The sequence below is a fragment of the Squalius cephalus genome, assembly GCF_949319135.1.
Source record: "Squalius cephalus genome assembly, chromosome: 6".
NCBI lineage: Eukaryota > Metazoa > Chordata > Actinopteri > Cypriniformes > Leuciscidae > Squalius > Squalius cephalus.
Window position 1 is genome coordinate 10,600,492 of NC_137127.1, and position 26,178 is coordinate 10,626,669.

At 36.5% G+C, this 26,178-nt stretch overlaps 1 protein-coding gene across 6 annotated transcripts in view; it reads right to left on the reverse strand.

Moving 5' to 3' along the window:
• Positions 1-26,178, reverse strand: part of megf11 (multiple EGF-like-domains 11) — a 119,605-nt gene that overhangs the window by 71,496 nt on the left and 21,931 nt on the right. For 4 of the 6 annotated variants that reach the window (XM_079874667.1, XM_079874665.1, XM_079874668.1 and 1 more), the window contains exons 1-5: positions 17,639-17,714; positions 13,881-14,004; positions 10,724-10,825; positions 10,096-10,196; positions 1,604-1,696 (exon numbers count right to left, since the gene is read on the reverse strand). In XM_079874667.1, the coding sequence (XP_079730793.1) occupies positions 1,604-1,696; positions 10,096-10,196; positions 10,724-10,825; positions 13,881-13,996 (412 nt within the window). In that variant the 5' untranslated portion in view covers positions 13,997-14,004; positions 17,639-17,714. Of the gene's footprint in view, positions 1-1,603; positions 1,697-10,095; positions 10,197-10,723; positions 10,826-13,880; positions 14,005-17,638; positions 17,760-26,178 lie in introns of those variants that run through there. The other 2 variants (XM_079874663.1, XM_079874664.1) reach the window with 2 other exon arrangements.

Below are 26,178 nucleotides of genomic sequence, written 5' to 3' on the forward strand. Positions count from 1 at the left end.
TCACCCTGGCTAGCTTTGGATTGAGTAAGATTGCAACAACTAATCAATCAAATTGATAAACAATAATGATTGCAATAATGATTGTTATCAACGAATTCAGACTTAATAAAAAAAAAAAAGTAGTTCTATGGAAAAAAACTACAAAAATGGCAGAGATTACTATTTTACTGTTACATCCATCAAAACAGTTTCTAACTACAAGTAAGCAGTTCCGCTTTGATTGTTAAACTTTAAATACTCGGATACCACGGATCATGTACAAGCTTGTCAATCAAACAGAGAAAAAAATGATCAATCCAATCATTTTGGACAAAACAATTCATCATTGGATTTCACAATAAAAACATTGTTTTAAATGAACCATAATGAATTTAAATCCTATATGTAAAGCAAATATGTTATTTATAATTTTAGTCTGTATACTGTATGAAAAAAATGTTTTAAAAATGTGTTTAAATAGCCTTTAAATAATAAAATCATATATTTGAAATAGAAATATTTTTGTAACACACACACACACACACACACACACACACACACACACACACACACACACACACACACACACACACACACACACACACACACACACACGTGAAAAAGAAAGGACACCCTATTGAATTCTATGGTTTTACATATCAGAACATAATTTAAAAAAATCATCTGGTCCTTGGCAGGTCTTAAAATGAGGTAAATACAACCCCAGATGAACAACAACACATGACATATTACACCGTGTCATTATTTGATTCAATTGCTTGTATATATATCAGTGGCGTGCAGATGTGTTCTTAAATGAGGAGGCAGTTTCTTTTATAAATCAAATGTAAATGCATGTCTGAGTTACACACTTTAATTATTTTATTTTTTTGAATTATTTTTATTATTTTAATTTTGTCTGGTATATAAACATTATTTTTCCATCAAAAAAGAAGAAAGAAACCAAATACAATTCTATCTTATATTTTTACATTAACAATGTAATTAATGTTGTATTTATTAAGACCAAGTATAAATGTCAACAAGTTAGTATTTTTAAGCATTTTTACATTTATTCCAAAATAATAACTCAAGGCACTAACAATTTAAACAATACATTTTATTTGTGAACTGATGTTCAGCTGCTCTTTCTAATAGTCAACTTATTTTCGGTTCATCAATCACGGTAAACACGATCGTAGGTGGAAATTATCGCGTGAACCAATTATAGCTGTAACTTTAACTGCTGGTGTCGCAGTTGGACAGTGTTAATGTGCAACTACCAAAGTGATTTATTCACCTTTTAATGTCATACAACTAGAAAATTGGAGAAATTAAAAAGAATAATCCACAAAAACTAGTTCATAGTTGTCGTTTTCCTCTCAGAGCTTTAGCGCAAAGAGTAACCTTTTAATGCAGCTGCTCAATTACACATTCTTCCTCCATGATTTCCAGCTTTACTTTTTAATACAGATGGCACAAGAAGAGAGAGGAGCGAGTAAGTGAGAAACATGGTAGCTTTGCAGTGGCATCTGGGGACTGGTGCAGCCATTAACTATGTGAGAGTGAGAGGGCCTTAATGAAGTGAACTGTGCTCTCAGAGTTAATGAGAGAGTGAACTCACCACTAGAGCAGTCCAGTCCTCCCCAGCCTGGCTCACACTGACACGTATCGGGAGACACACACCGACCGTGGGCACACTCTTCGTTACATCGTGCTGTCAGAGATAAAAGAGCAGAAAGACAAAGAAACAGAAAATAATGCTTTAAATATACGTAGCAGAAATAGAAAAATATTCTAGTAAAACACTTTGCAGAGAATGAATGTGGTTTGAGATCATTCCCAAACACAAATAAGGCATTGTATGCATCTTGCATAAGACAGAAACGTGAATAAGCACAGGATGCGGTACAGACACTGTAGGTCTGTGCCCTCCCGTAAGACATTATTTAGACGGCCGCAAATGTCTGCTGATGTGCTGATATGGAGGATAATGACTGCACTGGCTATTTTCCAAAGATGGCTGTCACCGATGCCTCCTCGCCAGAGCAAAGCCCTTAGCCACACGTTTAAGGCGCTCACTCTGACCACTTGCTAAACAATTTCCAAAGAGATTGAGTCCTTGGTCAACATCTCATGAACCGGTTGTTCCATGCAAAATGAGCCGACGTAAGCAGCCACAGCCGCAAAGAAACAAGCTGTAAATCCCTCCAAATTTGATCAGCCTGCACTTTGCCACAATGCTCTAACACAGCGCCAGCGAGCCTTCATGCTGTTTACAAAGTGTGCAGTTTTCTTGATCATTCATATTGAACAGCACAGCATCGAATTGATTGTCTATAGCATTAGTATTCCTGCCTGGGACATCGCATTCGGTCAGGTATTTGGATTTGGACAAGTAATAAAATGACCTACTTGGATTTTTTTTATTTTCCACTTTTTTATGCTTTTCGGGATGATGAAAAAGATGAATTACAGGGAAAATATATAGGCGTTAAGCATGAATAATGCTTTAAGGGAGTGAAGGTCACCTGGCCAGCAGGACTCAAACCGACAGGCTCTTATCGGAGTCAGGAAACAGTCGACCCCCAAAGCTTCTGGAACAATCCACTCTGATTGGAATCAGCAGTGACTCTACAAGTATGGGCGGAAGAGAGCATGTACTTCTAGAGATTTTCACGTGAAGAAGGTATAAAAAAAAAAGTGTGAGATGCTAGGGTGTGTCCTTATCTTTGACCATGAAATATGTGAAGGTTGGCTCTATCAACAACATAAAGTTAATGTGGCCGGTCATGCATTTTGTTGAAAGAAACCTGATAAACACAATGTGATGACTGGCATTTATCTTGTCCGGTTAATATGCTTATTATGATTCTCTTGGGTAACAGTGAGAGAAGTCTTTCCTAACCGCAATAAAACAATGAAACACAATTTCAATGAAACACAAACTGAAAATGTAATGAATTCAGATTCTCATAAAGTGTTATGTAGCAGTATAGTGGAGTGTGTGCTAATCTGAATTAATCAATTCAAGGGATCGGTACTGGGACTTCTCCCCCCTTTATACTTCAATGTGTTCCTCTAAACCGCACAAGAACCACTCAGTAAAGAGCAATATTTCAAGTTCTGTCACGTTCACAGGAGCCCTGAAGTATGACACAAATCTTAAATGTCAACACCTCGGGAACAGTGAATTATTTCGGTGCCCACACATTTTTTTGTGGTGCTTATGATAATCTGCTTTTTTCCAGTAAATTGTTTTGAAATATTACTATACATATTTATACTGAGGGGAAGGGGACAGATTTATTTTTTTTATTCAAGGGAATCTTCTTAAGTAACAAAAAAGAAGTTTTTATGAATTTAGAATGCACTGTATATGAATGGTCCATAAACTAAATTATGAAATATATACATACAGTATCGGTTAAAGTTTGGTAACATTACGATTTTTTTATGTTTTCGAAATAGTCTCTTAATCTCACCAAGGCTGCATTTATTTGATCAAAAATACAGTAAAAACATTCAAATTTTAATGAACTGGTTTCTGTTGTAATATATTTTAAAATGCAATTTATTCCTGTGATGGCAAAGCTGAATTTTCAGCATCATTACTCCAGTCTTCAGTGTCACATGATATTTCAGAAATCATTCTAATATGCTGACTTGATGCTAAAGAAACATTTCTTCTTATAATTAATATTAAACACAGTTGTGCTGCTTAATATTTTTGTGGAAACAGTGATTTTTTTTCAGGATTCTTTGATGAATAGAAAGTTCAAAACAGCATTTATTATACATTTTTTGTAATATTTTTTTAATCTTTTTTGATCAATTTAATGTGCCTTTGCTAAATAAAAGTAATAATTTCTTACTTACTCCAAACTTTGAATGGCAGTGTATCATAAAAAAAAAAAAATGAAACCTGTTAATTTAAATTGTAATAATATTTCACAGTATTACTGTTTTTACTGTGTTTTTGATCAAGTAAATGCAGCCTTAATGAGATTAAGGGCCCTACCATACACTCGATGCGCGATGCAAGTGTGTTTTGTTAGTTTCAGCCCGACGCAGTTATCATTTTCACATTCTGCGCCACGTTGTTTAAATAGCAAATGCATTTGCGTCTATTTGTGCGCCCATGGGCGTGTTGGTCTGAAAACAAGGTGTGTTCAGGCGCACTGTTGGCCCGCTGCTATTTTGAGGCAACTGAAATAGACTGCGCCATTGACCACAAAAACCTGGTCTAAAGTCAATGGCGCAATATTTTGTTATTTCACTAGTTCACACTTACAAATAAGTCAGATAGAATAAATGCGTATTTGGCGTGCTGTCCGAGGAGAGGGCTCCGGGCTCGGTATTCGGCCCGAACCCAGAGTACTCCCCCCGTATTCCTGGCTGTAAAAGATTGAGCCAAGAGTGAGGAGTCGGGGTGGTGGAGGGATGCTGGAAAACTGTCAAGGAATATTAGGTGAGTTGACAGAGTGGATATATATATATACTTCTTGTCATGCTGATTTAGGGTAGACATAATTGTTTGATGACGAGTAGATTGGATTGATTATTTGAACGTGCTCCTCCCGAACTTTGTTTATAAAACATCATTTAAAGAGCACGTTAGTAATGTGCGCGTACACTCTGCTTATTACACACAAAGGGACACGCAGCAGCACACAATCTAGCCAAATATTAAAAATAAAAGGATTACAATGTAAAATATTAATATTTATTGTGTACATAAAGATATGGTGGAATCCAGCTTGTCCTGTATATGGTCCGCTTGCTTGCATCTACCTCGTGCACGAGCAGATCTGTTTGCGCTCTGGAGACGCGTTCAGTCTTCAGACTTAATGTTTCCAAACTTTTAACCGGTAATGTGTGTGTGTGTGTGTGTGTATATATATAGAAATAGTTTCAAGAAATAGTTTTTCAGAATGAAAATAAACATCATTGTTCAAGCAAATAAACCACGCTCATATGAGTGAATTAATGTGTGCATGTTTTGATGCTGGCACACACTAAAGCTGGATGCAGTAGGTAAAGGATGAGGCAGGACTTTCTCTCATTCCTGGCCAGCATGGCTATAGATTATCACTCTTTCAGTCTTTGACTGGGCCCTCAATATTGGACATAAGCACAGGAAAGGGATGGGGAGAGGGAGAATCCCAAATACCCAGAGGATGGTGCTTAGAGCAGAAATGCTCCACACACAGAAAATGCTAAACCTGCCACTGGCAAATAATGCAGTATGGATTTACACAGCACTGAGAACTTGATATTCAAGCATGCCAGTTCTCCTCCAGCTTAAGAAAAAGAAGAAAAAACGGTAGCATTTTCTGCTGACAAAGACATCAATTTGACTTCTTGAAATCAATGGAGCTATGCAACGTGCTCAAAAGGGAGGTTAAAAAAAAACTCTGGTGATGAAATGATTGATTTTTGTTACAATCAGCAATTTCTGATCAGACAACTGAGAAGAAATGCTAATTTGTCACATCTTTTCAGGAAATTAAAATTAATTTATGTGATGTAGGTGAAAGGATAAAGAGTGCCTTTTCCCAAGAGCTGAATTGATGTTCGTGTCTATAATACTTCAGAAAATAGCTCCTGCATTTTAATTAAAATTCAATGAAATCTTCTTCCTTCTACACAAGAAAAGGACTATGTCTGCAAGCTCTAGAGAAAAATTATGTTTTTCATTTTGATAAAGGGCTAATCTCATTACACAGTGGCGTTATCATACCGTGTAACAATAGAGCTAATTGTAATTGTCATGCATTATTACACTGAATACTCATCTGGCTAAAGAATTAAACATACAGTTTGACAATCAGTCAATCAATCAACACATTAAATAATCCAAGTTTATTACTGTATGCATCTACTATAATGTATTTGATATATGTACTACTAATATGAACTTATTAATAATAAAACTAAAAAAGATTTCAAAATCAAACACAGGCAAATGCATGATCTTATCTAATCCATCATTAAAACTAAGATGAGAAATCTACTTTGCGATGGATGGTGCATGGGACTTTATTAGAGCAACTAATCCTCCAGCAAGAAGCTGCAGCATGCACATAGCATCATTAATACTGCATCACTAACTATTTGAGACTCTTCTGACCAGATGGTGTAAACTGTTTTGGCTCCATGTAGTTTGGCTCCAAGAAAAGTCATTGCAGCTCAGTATGAGCAAGGTCTCTTCCTCAACATTAAATGCACAATTCACACATGCAAAACAGTGCTAGTGTTACAGTATGGCAGGAATTAACTCATTGGCAATTAAATAATTGGCTAAAGGCTCTGTGTTAGAAAGCATACAGTCACTACAGAAGATTCTCTTTTAAGCCCACTGACAGAAATTCTGGCATCATTTACTCACCCTCAAATTGTTTTAAACCTGTATGAATTTCTTTCTTCTGCTGAACACAAAGGAAGATATTTTGAAGAATGTCGGTAACCAAACACTTGATGGACCCCATTGGCTTCCATAGTCGAAGGGGTCCATCAACTGTCTGGTAACCCATATTCTTCAAAAAGTGTGAGTAAATGAAGACAGAATTTAAATTTTTAAGTGAACTATTCCTTTAAATGACTCAAATGTTAAGGGCACCTCACTATGGGCACAGAAAACAACATGCAAACATGTCACCTTCAAAGCAACTAGGCTGTCTTGGTTTCGGCAATTAATGAATGATGTCTTTAAAATGCAGCTAATGCACAAGGGAATGATTCTACTAAGAAAGTGGCTCATAAAAGGCACATATGCGAGGATAAACCCTGAGGTGTTTGAGATTGAGAAGAAAAGCAAAGATCCACATATATGTAATGAAAATGGCTTTAATAACTTGTCTTGTCCCTGCAAAGTGAACATAGCTAGTTCTACAAAGCTCTTAATCCTGGCACTGAGAGCAGAAGGATTATATACAGAGCAGATACAGCAACAACAACAAAAAAACCTACCTCCACATAAAATCCTCATACCTCTCTAAGGTGTCCACACGATCGCACAAATACATCAAATTATACTTTTTGCTGGCAGCTTACATTCAATGGCCAAATTATACACAGAAATCAACTAAAGTCAGCACAAAAATATGAACTATTGAACTATTTACTAAATGTCTAACAAATAGACATATGTCCACAAATGAAATAAAAAGGAAGTATTTAACAATCAATGCCAAAACCAGGTTGACAAAATCTATTAAAAACAGGAATAAGGGAAGTAAAACAACTAACACTGCAGCATCTAGTGGTTTACTACTTTTATAAAACTATTACAGCAACATAATCAAAAAAAATGTTCAATAAATAATTGCTTTTTTTTAAAAATAATCACAATAAACAATTCTTCTGTCAAGCAATTCAGTTCATTAGCCCAAAAGTAGACTGTTCATGTTTGCATGCAAAGCACAGTAGCATCATGAACAGAGTGAGAATACAATTGAAGTGCATATACCGACTATTTTACACTGCTTTCAAACATGGCTCGTCCGATCAAATCTGCTTTTATAAAGAATGTTTTGTTAAACTCCATATGCAGCCATGTTTTAAACAGCACAGAGGCAATAATCGTAGCTTGAGGTCACTGAGGAAAAAAAAAATATGCCTTCCATCTTCTTCACAGATGGTGTGGTTCCATTACAGCAGCAACTGTTAACATGAAATTGTTGCAGCTATTGTGTGGTAATGAGAACATTATTGATTATTGTCATTGCCTTCTTCCACTCAAACCACCAGACAATGTCAAAACTGATCCCTATCCCAGCTGCACCTAATCCCATGGTTGTTAGTAGTGCCTTCAGGCTACAGACAGAGCTGGACACAATCCCACTCAATAAGGACAGAAACATGAGATCAACTTTATCTTCAACAGACCATGGTCACTCGCAATCAGCCATAAAAAAATTCTTGTTACTAAAGGTCATTGTTGAAACCTCTTCCTTTCTACACTGACCTTTAGTAACGAAAGAACAACATCTGGTGAACAAGCTGTTGATTTACATGAGGGTTACATGTCTTTTATTTAATTTTTTTGCTCTTATTGCTCAAGATTCTCATTTTCATTCAAAGAAAATTCAAGAATATTTGGTCATTTGCAATATTAGTATTAGTACAGGAATAGTACACCAAAATAGTTTTTTTTTTATCTTCAACTACTCAAGCTTATTGTTCTCAACCTTTCTTTATTTTTTTTCTTCTGTGCAATTCAAATTGAAAAAATGTGAAAAATGTTCAGGCTTCTCTTCTCCATAGAATGAAAGTGGATGGCAATTAGGGGATCTCACATTGTAAATTTATATCATATATAAATTACATTATATTATATAAATCACCATAAAAGTAGGAAAAAAAAGAAGGTTTATCATTACTCACAGAAAATGTACTTTCACTGCATGGAGAGGAGCAGTTTGGACATACTGCTATACAGTAACTTCTTAGCTCTAAGAAAGAAACAGGTCTCGAAAAGTACGATGGTAAGTAAATAACAGAATTCTAGTTTATAGATGAATGAATTCTTTCAAAGCTAAAAAGAGAAACAGTGTGAGCAAACATATCAATTAAATCACTGCTTGAAATATCAAATTGCTCAATGCCTGCTGTCAAGAGAGCAAGGTGTGAAACAATAAAATTAAAAATGTCCTTGGATCATAAAAAGCGTTTTCTGTGGCATATGTAAATGACTAAGCTTTTAAATCAAACTACAAAGACTGACAATGCCGGTTAGGTCCCTGTGACATGATGACAGCAAAACAGCTGCTGTTTCGCATGGCTTATTCCATAGTAAAATGGAAAATTCTTTTTGATATGGTGAAATGAAAATGAAAATTAATTATGAATTAGTGTGACTTCATAAAACAGCATTGCGGGTTTGTAATCAGCATTTAAACCGACCACACCGTCTGTGGCTTATCCTCTTTTCTTCATATTATTGAACTGAAGATAATTTTTATGATTCCTGCAGAGCTGGATATCACAGCGGCCCATATCAGGACTTAATGTAGACTGTTAAATATGTTCATTCTCATTGGAGTCCATTTAACACGCACAGTCTGAAGAATTACATGACATTATGCGTATTAATGTCAAGATGCTTTAAGAGTGGACATAGAGTTGACACAGAATACATTTATCAAAATCTTACATATTCAGAACCTAAATACATGAACACAGGTATAAGTTTCATCAGCTTTTAAGCAAACATACAGTAGTCAGTGCTACAAGATGAAGAAAAGCCATCCACCCAGGAACAGACATCCATCAGAAAGCCTGTCCCACCCTCTTGTTAATAATGCCGAGTAGCTGTGAGGACATCAAATCCCATTTGCTCTTAAGCTACGTGCCTTGATTTTTATCCCTCGGTAAGACTGTCATTTACCTCATCACCTTGACACGGTCCTGTGTGAGGTCCTTTCACGCAGAGATTTTTGCATATTGTCAAACAACTGCTGAACCGTGCGAGCCAAAGGTCTGAGCTGACTGACAGGATTCGTTCATTTCTTATTAAAACACATTAAAGAATAAAGAGTCTGGCCTACACAATAACCAATCTTGAGAAACAAAACACACATTTACAGTCTTGGCAGTGTGAAAAGACAATAAACTAATATAAAAGCTGACATTTTTGACATTCATTGCTCATAAAATAATCTCTAAATCTATCATTCAGGCCACAGCAAGGGAAAGTTGTTATTTCCTTAATTAGCGTGTTATCTCCAGAACGAGAGGAATTAGGACAATGTATTTGCAGTGAATCACTCAAGATTCTTTTTTCTAAAAAATGAGTGATAACCGAATGCTATTAACGGCGTTGTAATGGCATACTGGAAGTGTTAAAACTGAATATATGAGCAAACCCAATATGAGTAGGACCAGTAATGAAAGGCACAAATTATGCCTGAAATATGCAGTTGCAAAAATGCCTCAAAGATGGCTGAGATTTTGATGAATGCCTCTGGAGAAAGGAGCGGGGTTCAAGGCTTAAGAGGACATTGCTCAAGCAGATGAATGCTTTTATTGTGCTTATAACCACTTGCAAGAAAGAGAAATTGAACTGTGCTGATTTAAGAGGAAATAAGCGAGCAAAATATTAAACACACTCACGGACACACAAGTCTCCACTCTCAAAGTAGCCAGGACAGCACTGTGAACGGCGACGGTACATGGTCCTCACCCCACGCCGATAAGCTGTCTTGTAGCTGGTTCTGAGATGGAAATACATACACGTACACACAAGAGAAAGCATGAACATCAATAACCCGGTTGGTGAACTCCACAAGGACAGATACAAGGACATTAAGACATGCAGTTGGCTACCGTTAGCTTTTCTATGTGTCTAATAATCCTAGCCAAGCCCTAAAGGTGGAAAGAGGAGAAATAAACATAATTAAAGTGAGTTAAGGAAAAGTTTCTGTGCTCGTTGAAGGACATCTCACCTCTGAATGCTACATTGCAGCACAGTGACTCATTGGGCCCACAGCTTTTAGCAGGGACACTGACGATAAAGTCTTTAATGCAGCAATTAAAACCAATGTAATGTCGGATGACAGTCAAATGGCCATTTCCATCCCGACTCTGACCACTACAATCACGGCTGGTAACATTAACTCTCGGTGATAAAGACACTGGCACACCGGCATCTTAATTTTTATGTGTCTAGTGGGAGAGTGCTGCTTGTTGCCATGGAGCTGAATTGTGACAACTGCAGATCAAAGGTCAGGGTCACGCTCACCTGTGTCTGGTGCATTTAAACCAATTGAGGATGTCGGTGCATCTGGTGTAGTAGATCTGGTCAAAAGGATGAGCATAGGACTCTTGAACAGTCACTGCGTAGCTGAGAGAGGGAAAGACCAAAAAGAAATTTCAATCTCTTACTTATGAAATTATTTTTTTTTTCCCTTAAAAACAAAACAAAAAAAACATTTAGGCCAGTATTTATTTAATTTTTGACATGAAGAAATTTGTCCAATACAATATTCAAAGGTGATTACATTTTTTTCACATTTTCACAATCACATTTTTTGTGATTCTATAAGATTCAAGATTTTGTATGATTTTCAATAAAAATAATAGTTATTGAGGGGGAAAAAAGAAATATGTATTTCAGTTAACATCTTGATTATATTTTGTTGCATTCTAATGAAGTTTTATTACATTTTTAAATAAAATGTTATAATTATGTCAACCTGTTGCCTCCTTGGAAGTTTTAAAATCACATTAAAATATATTAAGTTACAGGGTCAATTAATAATTGTAGATTTCATCCAAAACACAATTTTATTGCGGCATTTGGGGAAGTTTTTTATTTCATAAAATTTAGATATAACAACTGACCCAATATATGGCTTGATACCTTGTACACATTTTTGTGGTAAGTCAATTAATTGCATAATTTATACACTTTTGCAAAAAATCCTGTAATTGGCTGTTTAATGGCAGGAATCTACTGTGACAAATTACCCCATACAGTTGGACAACATACCCCGCTAATGGTAAAAATGTGGTCAAGGAACTGTAAATTTAGTACTGGGCATTAGCAGTGCAATGTTTGAGCCTTTTTTGTAATCAGGACTTTTGCGTATTTGCATATACAGTAATAAACCGACCCCAGGAATATTTACTGGAGAAAAATATGACAACTTGCCCTGGGGACTTAACATTTCCCAAACGTAATTATGTTGCAGAGAAACAAAGAATTTGCTGGTAGTATCAAGTTTTTAATCAACTATATTGTGAAGATACTGTAATCCAAGCAAAACCATTAAATACTTCATATTCAGACAAGTATCTATCTATTTTGCTTGAAGTTCAAAACAACTTGTCATCTCAAATAATGAAGACGAACATAATGTTTCCCTTCCAAAGCTGCAGTAACTCTGGGAAAAACAAGATGTCTTATCACAATACCCATGAAAAAACATTACAAATTTATTGCCAACAAAATGACATTAAAGCTCCGAAATATTCTCTTTCAGGAAACCAATGCTGAAACTCATTCATCTCTGTAGCCCTCTGTCCTCCTCTCTGCAGAGGCAATCGCTCCTGCTTATTTGTCATAACTGATAACACCCTTTACAAATAATAATTTTTCAAGCAATAGGTTCAATCAAAACAGATTGTTCTGGTCATCCAAATGCTGTTCTGCCTGTTTTATTTGAGCAATATATCTTTACTCTATCTCCCAACTAACATACACACTACAAGGTTGATAATAAGAACATCAATATTGTTCTGTGTGTTTAGTGACTGAACCTAATACCTGTAGGCAAGTGTAACCAGATCAACACTCCCAAACACAATCCTTTACATCCCTTCAACTGTGCCATTAAAAGTGAATACAGTCAATACAGGAACAAACAAATTTAGATCCTCTAAATCTCTGAGATAACAGAACAGAGCTGAAATACACATTGTGTGTGATCCATATAGCTTGTAAACACGTCCTTTTTGTCATCCCATAAGGGGAAAAAGTTTATCCACAGTTGTAAATATTCATCAAGTATCCATTCAAGTATTATGTACCATCAACACAACAAATAAAGCCATAATACTTCAATATGTAATATTATGACAAATATCCATTTTGAATAACATTTTATCTCAGACAACATACAAACACTGATGGGGAATCACCTAACCTTGACTACATTTTTCTGTAGCTCATCTGTTTTCAAAATGGTGTAATTTTTCTTCTTGTAATAAGCTATTTTTTTGCAGCAAGTAGTGATCATCTTGGCAAAACACAGCAAAATCATATTTTCACATTTTATTGGAACAGTTATTTGGGCACTTATCAGAATACATACAGTACAGCTGTACAACTGAGTGAGCAGAGTCAGTAATCAAATGCATTGGAATGTCCAAGTACAGTGAATCAGTTTAGTTGGACTGTTCAAAAAAATTTACTAATTCAAAACAATTCACCAATTCTAGCCCCACCAAATATTAAATGAAATGCTCATTGTTGTGTATTCAACTTATTGCGTAAATTAGGATGTATCCTAGTTTTGTAAGTTGTATTTATTGTAAATATATCATTTCAAGTTGGATGAAGTCCTAACTGAGATGGTCATAGTTTATACTTTAGCTAGCTACTTTTAAAAAAAATAGTAGGTAGCCTGTGAGCAGTATCGCAACATTGTTTTTAAATGGTTAAAAATGTAATAATAATTATAGTTACTATTAATTATTATTAGAAGTAGTACCTTTTCACATTTCCAGGGTTCTCAGAAGTGGAAGTCTTCATAGTTGAGTAAACTGCTATAGTGGTGAATGTTTACTACCACAAATATATTTTAATATTCCCATTTGCTCCAATAGCAAAAATGGAGGAATAAAGAAGAAGAAGAAGAAAAATAGTGTTTCTTTGACTTTCCAAAGGAGGAAAAAAATCATTGAGTGATTGATTATGGTGGTCAGAAGAGAGAAAGTTTTTTCTGCCATCCTTCCTTCAGCCGTTGTGTTAGAAACTAATCTAACTATCACTAATTTTATAGAATTTAATGCCAAGGTAATATAACACAAAAGTATAGTTTTATAAATGTACATTACATTTTTTTATGAAAAGATTTACAATGTTAATAACTGTGGAAAGGCGTCAGCACAGTCTGTGAAAAGGGTCCACAATTAGGTAATATTATTCATTTTATTATTATTAATTATACACACAATGTACAATTTATGTACATTAAATAATTAATTGTGAACACCGCCGCAACACATTATAACTCAAACAATTACACAATAAATCACTACACTGAAATTTCAATCCTCTTTTGACCAAAACATCATTCTGGCATGTCGGAGAGGAATAACTACGTGATGTGAATCCTGCAATTGAGAAATGGAAGGTAAAACGGAGTTTAACACAGAGAGTGCCCCTCTCTCACCTTTCCCAGTGACTGCAGACATTGGGGTCATCTGGGTTGAGGCTCCATGCGCTGATAATGAGGCCCAGAACAGCCAGCACAGGCAGGGCTAATGGGTAGGCCCGTACCAGCCCCATGACTCCTCCTGAGAGAATGAGAGTGAGAAAGAGAGAGAGAGAGTGAGAGAGAGACAAGGACACGTTTTGTCCTTTATCATTCTTATAAATTGGAGCCCTTGGATCATACTTGGAAGTAGAGTGAAAAGAGATGACTTTTTAAGAACAATATCAATGAATTCAGGAATAAGGTATGCGTGTGTCTTTATATTCAGTTGACCGAAATGGGTCAATAGCCAATGACAACTACAAGTGTGGTGGCAGATGGCTGAGATAATGGTGTGATATGTGTGTGTGATAGAGACTAATACAATTTACTTGAATACTTGAATGAAAATTTTCAACACAATATTTACTTAATAATCTCAAAATGTCCAAATATTGTGCGCTTCATTATTCTGGTTGATATGTCAGTCTTTATGCACCTTATATTCAATCACGCATGCTTGAGTATATTCTGTAACACTTAGCTCAGGAGATTAGTCCAGTGACAGTGACGAAGGACTCTTTAAGATCACACAGGTTGAACCGTTTGTTTAAACTGTCAAGATATTTCATTAGACACATGATGGGAGATGAGAATGTGTGTGATGAATTGACATGACAGAGACAGATTTAGAAGGGCACGTGAATGACACACTGCACAAGCATGGGTTGGCGAAGCGTGAAAGCACTGATTATGTTAAACTGCAGGGAGTAATTGTAGAAGGACACAAGAACAACAGTTTGCTTGATTCTCTGCAACTCTCCATTATGTACCTGATCAGGAAAGAAACACAATTATAACACTAACGTCCTGGTGAGGTTTAAGTGTGTGTGTTTCTACTTTGCAAGTAAATAAACACATACATACTTTGTTTGGCCTGTATAACAGTACCTGATCTGTCAATGCCATTTAATGATTTGCATGACATGTCTTTGCTTGAAGACACTGAAAGGTGTTTACAGGTCATTCACATGTGAGAGAAAACTCAATATCGATTACACTTCCACTATATAACAGTTCATTCGAAGGCAGATACTGAAGTCATGTTCATTCCTGTAAAAGGGTAAATTTACGTGGTCACACTTTAAAGGTTTCCACACTAGGACTGCAGCTATAAGACCTTGACAGTAACACCACTGTTATGATGTTCTGTTCAGCTGTGCAAACAGCTGTTCCCTAGTGAATCACTATAATGGCAGCTTGAATGTTTGAAGTTAAAATTATGAACACTGTTTTCATTCGTATCCCTAGGTAGGTGGACATGTACATATTTATATGTTTGTATAGACTGTGAAATGTACAATATGCACTGTACTGACAGCATTTTAAGCATGTACAACTTAAGATAATTAAAATCTTTATGAATCCACAGATGATAGAGCAGAACGGGAATTGCAAGAAGCTTTACAATCAGACACAACCCTATAGCAGGTACCTTTAGAAACTTTGTCTAAAAGCCCATTCACACCAAGAACAATATCTATAAAGATAACTATAATGACAACTATAAGTGTAATGGGACATGGTTGGGGCACTACAAGTCCCATCAGCCCTAGCACTATATAAGGAAGTAGTGAGGTTGGTTCGCTCTCTCGCTTCCTGTCCTTGATTGTGATTTGTGGATGAATGGATGTCGTGGCACATCTAAAAACTTCAACTGATGATTGAGCACTTCAGAAGAATAGTAGCGGACAAGCAGTTATGTTACATGCTGGCGGAGCATCATTGAGAGCTGAACACATGATACACACCGTTAAGGAGTGTTTTGGCCGGATTATTGCCTGACTGAGTGTTGCCTGAGTGTCAGTCAAAATAACGGATGTTAGAGGGATGCACGGTTACTGTTTCCTTTAGATTTAATTTTCTTTGGTTTATTTATTTTTATGTTGGATGTTGGACCATAATTGCATAGGGAAAACCTAGGCCACAAAATGATAATAATGGTTTCATGGTGCTGACTGGTTTGTTCTACTTGCATTACCCACTGTTAATTAATTTGTTTTTCTTTCTTTTTGTAGATTTATTTTTAAACCAACGATGGCTGCTGGGTTACCCTCACTGTGTGAATGGTGATGGTGAGGTGGCCGGGATCGTGTAGTGGTTTGGTCATTTTATTTGTGTTTCTTTCTTTTTCTCTGTAGGTTTGCAGTGTGATTGCTGTGAGCTTTGTTGTGGTGAGAGCATTTTGAATGCCACTCTGTCTTCACAATATAGGTAACCCATGGCTATCTGTGTGTTGTTTTCGGTTATTTTTATATAATTTGTTTTCGTTTCTTTTCATTTATTATTTTTTCTTTGTGGGCATTGCAGTGAATGTACACAACCATTTAAAACAAATTGTTTGTTGGGTAAGATTTTGGTTGGTCGTGGTCTTTACCACACCATTGTAAAGCTGTTGTGTTTGTCTTCCACTGTTCTTAACACTTTCCCTGACATTGACGGAAATTTCCGTCATTTATGAGACAACACTTCCCCGACATTGACGGAAATTTCAAGCTTTGTGTTTTCACTGTTATAAGACAGGGGGCGCTATGACACATCTTCTGAAAGAGTAAAGAATCTCCTGATCAAAACACAGGAGAAAAAGCAGAAACAAGCGTTAGCATATGTAAGCAGATGCATATGTAAAATAACGAGATCATCAACATTAAACAGCATATAAATCAAAACTACCAATCAGTCTGGATGTAGTCTTTGACAAACATATTTTTTTCAGCTTGCACAACATTTTTTTTTTTTTATGAAACTTACCCACATTTAAGTGTTGATAAAAAATAATGCATTAAGCTAGAATACATTTTTTAGTTTTTTTAGTTTTTAAAGCAGAGGCTCTGTTCTTTCTTTTGATATATTGAATGTTCAATATTCATAAAACAAAATATTCTGGGGGCCATGAAAATTTTGAGAAAATTAACGCTGGCGTGGAAAGAGTTAACATTGATGATAAAAAGAAATGTGAGCAACAAATCAGCATATTACAGTGATTTCTGAAGGATCATGTGACACTGGAGTTTGGAGTAATGGCTGCTGAGAATTCAGCTTTGCCATCACAGAAATATTACATTTTAAAATACATTAAAAGCCTCTGTGAGCACAAGAGACTTCTTTCAAAAATCTTACCAACCTCAAACTTTTGAAAAGTAGTGTACGTTGAAACTAAATTGAAAGGTTAGTCTAGCTAGAAACAGGTCCTTAAGGCAACAACTGTACAATGATACCGGTAAATTTTAAAGCATGACAGTTATGGACAACACTAAGTTACTTCCAAAATATAGTACTTAATGTAAAATATCTGGTATAGAGATGGCAAAAGCAATAAGTTTTAAGGGATGATCAGGCCATTTCTTCTGAAATAAATTCCATGCATTATGAATCACTGATTTGCACCGTAAGATCACTTAGCCTTTAATCAAAATGCATCTGCGGCTCTCTGTTATCCCCATAGACTTGCGGTGGTTCTCGAGCATGAAAAAGATTGTACTTTTGTCATGACTTTAAGTAGGGGTACCATAATGAGGCATCTGACATCAAATTATTCTGTGCTTCCTCTTGAAGTGTAGGTGACTCTAATGAACACTGATTTCTAAGAATTAAAGCTGTGTGGATCCGACTGGCATAATGGTTATTGCAAACGAGGAGAGACAGGAGCAAAGGCGATGGATCCCGGTCGGACTCACCTCAGACCACGGGCTGCAGTCCCTGGAGATGTCTGGAAGATCACTGCTCGCCTGAACTAGACAACCAAAGAGCTGGAGACCAGACAGACCAATAATCAGACTCAAAGCAAAGAGAGGGCACCTGGGTATTGAGAAAGAGAGAAGAAGAAACAGTTAGTGTTCAACTTCAGAACAAGAGAGCACAAGAGAGCAGAGAAAAGGTCTAAACCGCAAAAGAGAATAAAGATTGAGAAAAAGGGACACTCAGGAAAAGGGACTTAAGCATTAGGAGCTCCCCAGTGCAAAAGCTGCTAAATCCCAGATATTAAATCTAAACCACACCTCCTGTTTGGAGGGGATGAAACATCAGGCTCATTCGCTTCCTGCTAACACACAAGGGTGAGAGCTTACATTACCTTAAGGAGCATGGAGTGTCAAAGCCTCTCATCGCTACGCAAGCGTCACGAGAGCAGTCTCAACAATAGCAAAGGAGAACAAGCTGTTCATGGTCATTAACGACACAATGACAAGTACCGCCGTGCCGACAGCTCGGATCTAACTAGGGGCCTCGTATTCCTCAGCCTCATTACGCGGATCTTCATTATGCCTGCGTCGGGCCGTGGGTCATCTACGTGGGGTTCAAGAAAAGATGAGAAAAATAACACGACGGGTGCAAACAAAAGATGTAGTTTCTTTGCTGTCATCGTGATTCATTATTTATTCTCCTTCTCCTTCAGATGCAGAAGAGGCCGGGCAGAAAGCCGCAGGCGAGGACAAAGAGTGGAACAAGAGCAGGAAGATGAGCTCGAAGCACACTGGAGGGGACAGGCTGTCTGGAAGTGACCTCTTCCACTGCTTTTCTGTCTACATGCTGAAAAGTTCAGCAATCAGACTCTAAAGCTTCTGGGTCTTGTTTGTCACTCTAAGTACTTGGTGTAGCACCACTAAGACACCAGCAGTTTGAAGATACTAAGATATAACCGAGGAGCAATAATCCACGATTCGTAGCCTGCTCATGCTCTGTTGGATTTACATATGATGTATTCTTTAGGATCCCGAGGGGAAATTCTACGAACAAATGATGCTCTGAATTCTTCTGTTTATTAGTGACAACAGGCCTAAGGGTGCAAAATGGGATTGCATAATTTATCCCAATGAGGCCCTCAGGGTGGAATATATAGGCATATCACTGGACTCATTACAGAACATAATGAAGTGTGTAATTGAAAGCTAACTGAATGAAAGGTGAGTTAGATTGAACTGAAAGTTTAATTTCCATTTGAAAGAAGCTAACTCTGTAAATAATACAAATGAATACTATAGTAACAGCTATCAGAGGTATCAACTTGCTATCTCACCAACAGGGCTCTCACCAACAGATTTACATTTTCGTCATCACAGTGTAGGAGGATGATGACCGGAGATTAATTTGATCAAAATGAATTAGGGATACACAACATATATTGGTTTTACATTTACTTCCGTTCAAAGTAGTTTGAGATCAGCATGATTCTTTTAATTATTTTTTTATGCTCACCAAGGCTGTATCTATTTAATCAAAAATACAGTAAAATAGTGATATTGTGAAAATGTATTACATTTTAAAACAACTAACAAAATTACATTTATTTCTGTGATACAAAACTGAATTTCAGCAGCTATTACTCCAGACTTCAGTGTAACAATCCTTCAGAAATCATTTTGATGTGGTGCTCAAGAAACATTTCTTCTTGTTATTAATGTAAAAAAAACAAAACAAAAACAAAACAAAAAAACAGTTGCACTGTTTAATGTTTTTGTGGAAACTGATACATTTTCCCCAGGATATTTAGATGAATAGTTCAAAAGAACATTTATTTGAAATAGATTTTTTATGTAACAATGTAAAATTATTTACTGTCACTTTTGATAAATTTAATGCACCCTTGCTGAGGAAAAGTATTAATTCCTCTTTAAAAATCGTACTGACCCCAAACTTTTAAACAGTTTAGGTTATAAGCCAACAGTTGATATTGATTTTAATTGATCACTATCAGTCATTTGTCCTATTTTCATTCATAATGTACCTACTACACATTTTGATGTATACTGTCTAAATTCACTTCTAGCATCTAAAATGACTAATTTTAGTTTTTACCATTTTATTTTTATTTAGACAAAATAGTATATAATTTTAATATCGACCATTTTTCGATAATCCACCATAACATCACAATAATTAATTGGCTTATCGTATCGGTATTTTAATATCATGCCTATCTAATATTAGTGAGGTAGTATTCTTTTAAAACATTACACCTCCATCACACTTCAGAATTAATGTTTGAATAAAACCTCTCAGACAAACACCTAAGTGTTATTGAAATGACAAAATGCATTAAGCTCTGTTCTGCTGCCATGTATTTCCACAGTTGTAGTATTACATGACAACCATGAGACAAATGGGTAAATAACAGTATTTCACCCGAGACTGTGACTCTGAAATATGAAGACATACCATTTTACTTCTCATTAATGAGTCTGTGCACATAGAACAATAACCTAAAAATCAGAACAATATGGTGGGGCAGATTGTGTATTTGTTGTCTAACCTGCCTGCCTGACATTCACAATAGGAACAACATGTTTCATTGTCTCCAATTCACACACTAGAGATCCTGTTCATAAAACTCAAACTCCCTTATGGCTTATTTTATCCTGCTGCACTTATTTGGGGATTTGAGATACAACAATGCAATGGTCTTCATAGATATGTAAGTAACGAGAAGGTTATACTACTCTGTGTCCAGACACTTAAGTAAAAGGGTACTTTAAAATACTCAAACCAACTCTGTATTCCCACCTTGTCAACCAAAGGAGACATTGACATGATTCAGGACATGCACGTATCAGAGCTCAATGCAATTAACCGGTCAATTCCCTGATCCCCCTGCATCTGAGCCCCTCTGTGAGTGATGTTATGGGTCTGCTGGCAGCTCTCACAACGATAAAGTAAAATCAACCCATCCACTCAAGACAGGAGTCATGACCGCATCTTAAGTTTATGTCAGCATGTCACCATGCAATGGTTATTTATTTCTGTCTTCATTTAGGAGAAGCTAGTGACCATTTACATATAATCATCTAGAAACAGAAGTGCTTGCTGACGTTGGAGTGAAGACTCAGATGTGATGCTTGCCGTGAGAATTTCAGCAGTGATTTTATATACAGCACAATGTTCTACTGTACAATGTTTCCATTGTCACATGATTTCTGTCTTTATATACAGAACTATATTAGTTTTGTTAAAACTAAATGCAACACTTCAAACTGAAAAAAATGGACAAAATCTTTTTAAGGCAAGTCACAGCACTTATTTGAAATAGAAATCTTTTGCAACATTATACATGTCTTTACTGCGATTTTTTTTTAATCAATTCAATGCATTCTTGCTGAATAAAAGTATTAATTTCTTTCAAAATATGAAACATATTACTGAACACCAAAATATTGAATGGTAGTGTACAAATATGGCTACAGTTTTAAAAGGAGAAAGACCAGAATCTTCAAAACTGTTAGTCAAGATTGCATTTTTTTTAAATTTCAATAATTTAATATATTTAGCTTCTTTAGCTCAAATTAAAGAAACAAAACTTGTTTACCTGTGGTTCATCTCTTCCCATTTATATCTCTGGTTCAGTTCTGGCTTTAGAGAAACTGTAGTAAAATAATAATGACCTATATTTTGTTTTCATATCACTGACTATGTTTACATCTTGCAAACCCCAATTAGAGTCAATTTGATTGCAGATCCTGAATGTACTGTTCCACTTGTGACCCATTAAAAATATCTGTTTACATACATTTGCGTCATACATATTCTGCACAAATTTTCTGTGCATGTGAAGAGTGGCATTTTGTGTCAACATTATGCTTGTGAGACCTGTCAGTGTTCCTGTCAAGAGAAAGCAACAGCATCAGATGATTAAATAATTTTGGCAACTCAGCATGGCACCATAGTGCATAATTGGCTGATTTGCCTTAAATTATGCCAAGAAAGCTTTCTCCTCATTTTTCTTACTTTACTTAACAAAATTTGGGATTCTGAAGGAGCTTTCTGAAATTCTACTTTGCTTAAACTAAATCATTACTATTTGAGAAGTTACCTTTTTAATCCGGTTGTGAAAGTAGTCATAGTTTATTTAAAGGATTAGCAACTGGAAAATATAATTCAGATCAAATTCAAACTTGAAAAAAAAAATCTGCTTTTTTATATCAAATATGGTTATTCTGTGGTTATATCAGTTTATTCTGACTAAGCCCTGCATGGTTGTTAACATAGCTGAAGAACAATAAGATGGGCAGATGGTTGAAACCTATGTTCTCAAGCACACTTAATAAGGTACTTTGATTATCACTTAAGATGCTCTCAACCAAAAGGTCACAGACTTTCTTACATAAACAATGTGATTGACCCTGAAGTATCTAACTGTTGAAGATATCCTTGTCTTGTCTCTTTTAGAAGCATGCACCATTAAGAGAGCCGTGATCTGTTAAATTGCAGTGGCTAAGTGTTTTCTTTCTCTATCTGAATCATGTATGGTTTGTGTGTTTGAACATGAGTGCTCAAGTGTCCCTTACCTCTAAGCAATGACTATCTACACACATCAGTTCTAATTAGGTACTAATAATCTGTCCTGATTTTTTGTCCTAAAATTTTCAATCACTATCAATCTTGAGAAATGCTTGTTACAAAGACTGCCAAATGGCTTTTAAGCAAAAAACCCAAACAATATTTTGCAAAGGGCAAAAAAACCCCAAGTCAACAGATAAGCCAATCTTTTGATCAGCAGCACTCCATCCTGAATGTAGTAAGTGTGGATAAGAGAGCGTGGAACTGGAAAAACACAGTGGGGAAGCTTAGCAAATGCTCTAGGTCACTTAATTCTGGGCACATGGATTATTCATGTGGCAACCACTGATCATCATGACCCTCATAAATCAAACAATGTGGTTTCTCGCACCACCACTGAGCCCAATTTCAGCCTGCTAATCTCAACGCCATCTTTCATCACTATAACCTTTCCCTATCCGCAGTCTGCACCCCAAGACAGAACCGAGTTTGAGGGAACAGGTCTTTCATGCTGCTCTTACTTTACCTGTTTATGCAGAAAACAATGCAAACTTTATCTCTCCTGTCATGCTGTGTGCTCTACTCCTACATAGGCTATCAAAGGCCTCCAGCCATTTAACTCAGGACACATGGTTTCAGCACAGTGGATGTTGCTTAAAGGAGACGCTAAATATAATTTAGGTTGTGTTTTTCTCTCATTTTAAAATATTGGGTTATCCAATCACAAGCAGTCAGCCGAGACCATTGTGAGTCTAAACAGCATCATTGGTGACCAATTGTTATTGGAGGGTTTCTGATTTCTTAAACATAAATTATGTCAGCATTTTAGTGCATGTTTTGGACCCCATTTACATTGGTTGTGTAAACCGATATTGGATGTTTAATTGTGCATTGCTATGATCTAAAATACAGTGCTACACACTACACAGTGCTTACGTCGACTGTGTTTACGTGAATACTCACCAAGGTGGATATTTTGACATATTTCTGTGTGCATTTGACTGTTTAGGCTGTTTAGGCACGCTCGGAGCGTGCGCAAAGAAAGCATGCTGTCAGTAGCGGATTCAGATCTCTTTTGTGGCTCATTGCGCTTTTAATATTTATTTTTTATTATCAAGCACATCCTGCTCTAGTCTGGCTAACGTCAGACCTCGTCTCATTGAGACGTGGTCTGGGAACCACATTTTCTCATATTTGAGGCGTGGTTTACGAATGCCCAGAGCCGTTTATTGGGTGCTACGAATGTCTATCAAATGCGCCTGTACGTAGCTCATAGCCAATCGTTTCAATTATACCAGATGACGTATGTAGAGCGACATGCTCTTTTTTCAAAATAAACTTGCGTTCTAAACTACTTAGAACACTATCTAAGGCTGCATCGAAAGGTAACTTCGCGTCTGCTGCCATGTTGGATCCATAGATATAAACAAACTGCTTCGGTGTGTCGCATAGACGTCATCATCGTCTTGCTGCTCCCTCCCCATTCTGTGATTGGTCCCCTCGCTGAGGTGAAAATCTGGTCCATGGAATCCAGGCTGCCTAGCAGCGTGAATAAAATCGCGCTGTGTGCAAGGCAGCATAGGGAGGCCCAGGCTAATCCTGCTCCTTACTTTCTCATTAATCCATGTTTCTTTATTAATAACTTCTAACAGTCTCACCCACTGAAAGGATATGTTTCAGTCTAGTCACTTTTTTATACACAAATTTTCGCTGCTGTTCTAAAAATCTTTCTTTTCGCCATTACCACAAACAAGGTACATAGCTGCTTGAATCTGAGTGCAGGAGCTTTCGGTTACCATAGAAACGCAAGCGGTTCGTAGTGCTGTCGTGACACTCGCGAACAGCACTGAACACGCATTTTGGACGGTACAACTTAATATATATTAGGCTATTATTATTATTATAAACATTTCATTAACTTCAGTAGGCTGTAGAACAAAGTATTTATAATTGCAGTTGCATTCTAGTAATGTGTCTAATTTTTCATCAATCATATGTTGTAAAGGGTGAGAGACCTGGCGAGTCACATGATTTTTTTCAAAGAGCCAGGTGTGGCTTGGAGGCAAACATACTGAGACATTCCTAAAAGTATCTTCTTTTATGTTCCACAGAAGAAAAAAAGAAAGCCACAAAGGTTTGGAACGATAATGTATGAATGATGAAACTGAAAGAGTTTTAATTTTGGGGTTAACTAACCCATTAATAATTATGTTAAATGTAATCTTTAGAAGATCTCAAAATGGATATGATTTTTTTATGTACATTATGAATACATTATAACTTTAAAATTCTTAAATTCACTAGTAGCATTTAAAAAATAGGTTATAAATAGGTAGTAAATTTGCTTTTTAGTTTTTTACTTTTCATTTCTTTTTGGCAGAAAGAATTTCAAAAATTGTAATATCGCTGATAACATTCACCTATATAATTAACGGCTTACCAGTACCGAACAGAATAATGGTGCATTGCTTATGTATAATTTATACTAGTCGTAAGCAGTGCCTTAAATGTTCTGTGCAAAACATAACTGTAGCATTTTTTATTCATTTTTTGTTTGTTTATGTCCTCATTATAATTGGACAGCATTATAATGAAAGGCTACAAAGTATATACAGTAACAACAACTTTACTTAAGCATAAATACAAAGAAAGCAATGATTACAATTATCATTGAAGTTGAAAACAAGATAGCCTGAAGTTGAAAGCAAAAAAAAAAAAAAAATAGCAGACAAGATCAACACTAATGAGGGATTTATTTTTAACAGCTCTCTCTGCCAGTTAATGTACCTTGTGTTCATTTGCTATTTCTGTATGGCACGCCCTTTCTTGTGTCAAACACACCAAGTGTTACAGTCTTAATTGGACTTATTTTGAGCAAGTGACTGAGGCCCTTCTTCCTGAACTCAAAGCTGCTCCACTGATTCAAAATGTCTATATAAGTCTGAAAGAAATATGAAGAGGAAAAAAAACCTTAAAACAAACACAATACAATCAGCAAGAAGTCGATAAGGTCGTATTACAGTCTCTCTGCAATCAAACAAATTTGTTTGTGTTTCCTTTTTGGTAATTCTGTGAAAATGAATAAAACAAGTAATTGACCAGTCATCATATAAGCTTCACACCCACTTAAACCTTGACACGACATCCCGCTGCCCCAGTCAAAGGGCAACAGCAGGGGCCTCTTGTCTCCCCACAAACCCCCAGCAAGTGACAAACAAGCTCGCCACAACCCGGTCAATTACTTTCCCTGTGACTTTTCACATAATAATAGGATCATATGCATCTGGTGCATGTCATCAGGCAAATTAGAACAAATCAACGTTGTTTCGGCGAAGGAGGCAGCGCTATGTTTGTATAGGAAACATCTTTGCGCTTGCAGGTTCAGCCTTGAGACAGAAATGAAAGTGGTATATTAAAGCTCTTAGGGTCTGGTTGAAGAGCCTTGCAGCAGTGCATCCAAAACAAGGTGATCGGTTATTGTTTTATAGTTCCAGCGCACTCTCGGGCCAGGGCTTAAGTCAGCACAAGTGTATGTAGGGCAAGGTATAGAGATGGGTGTTGAGAAAAAAGGTGAAAAGGAAAGATACAGAGAGGAAGGGAAGCAGGCTGAGCGGCTCGCCATGAAATGCTGAAACAACAGCATGTCTGCCAGGGCAATTTTACAGCTCAGTGGTTTCACACCTCAGCCGTCGCCCTTCCAACACTGAACATCCAAGTCCATTCTGCGTCTTCATTTATTTGGTGTCAGCGTCCGAGGACGCGCAAGGCTCGGCATGGAATCGGAAGCCTGTCCCAAATGTCTTCTGATAAGTGGTGTGTGAAGCCGACAAGAGAGAGAAAAGGCATTATACAGCTATCCAAAACCATGCTACGGGTGACTCTATCCTACATTCAGCAAATCATTATTAATGAGCTCTGAACACAAAATACACACCCAGATCAGCCTCGG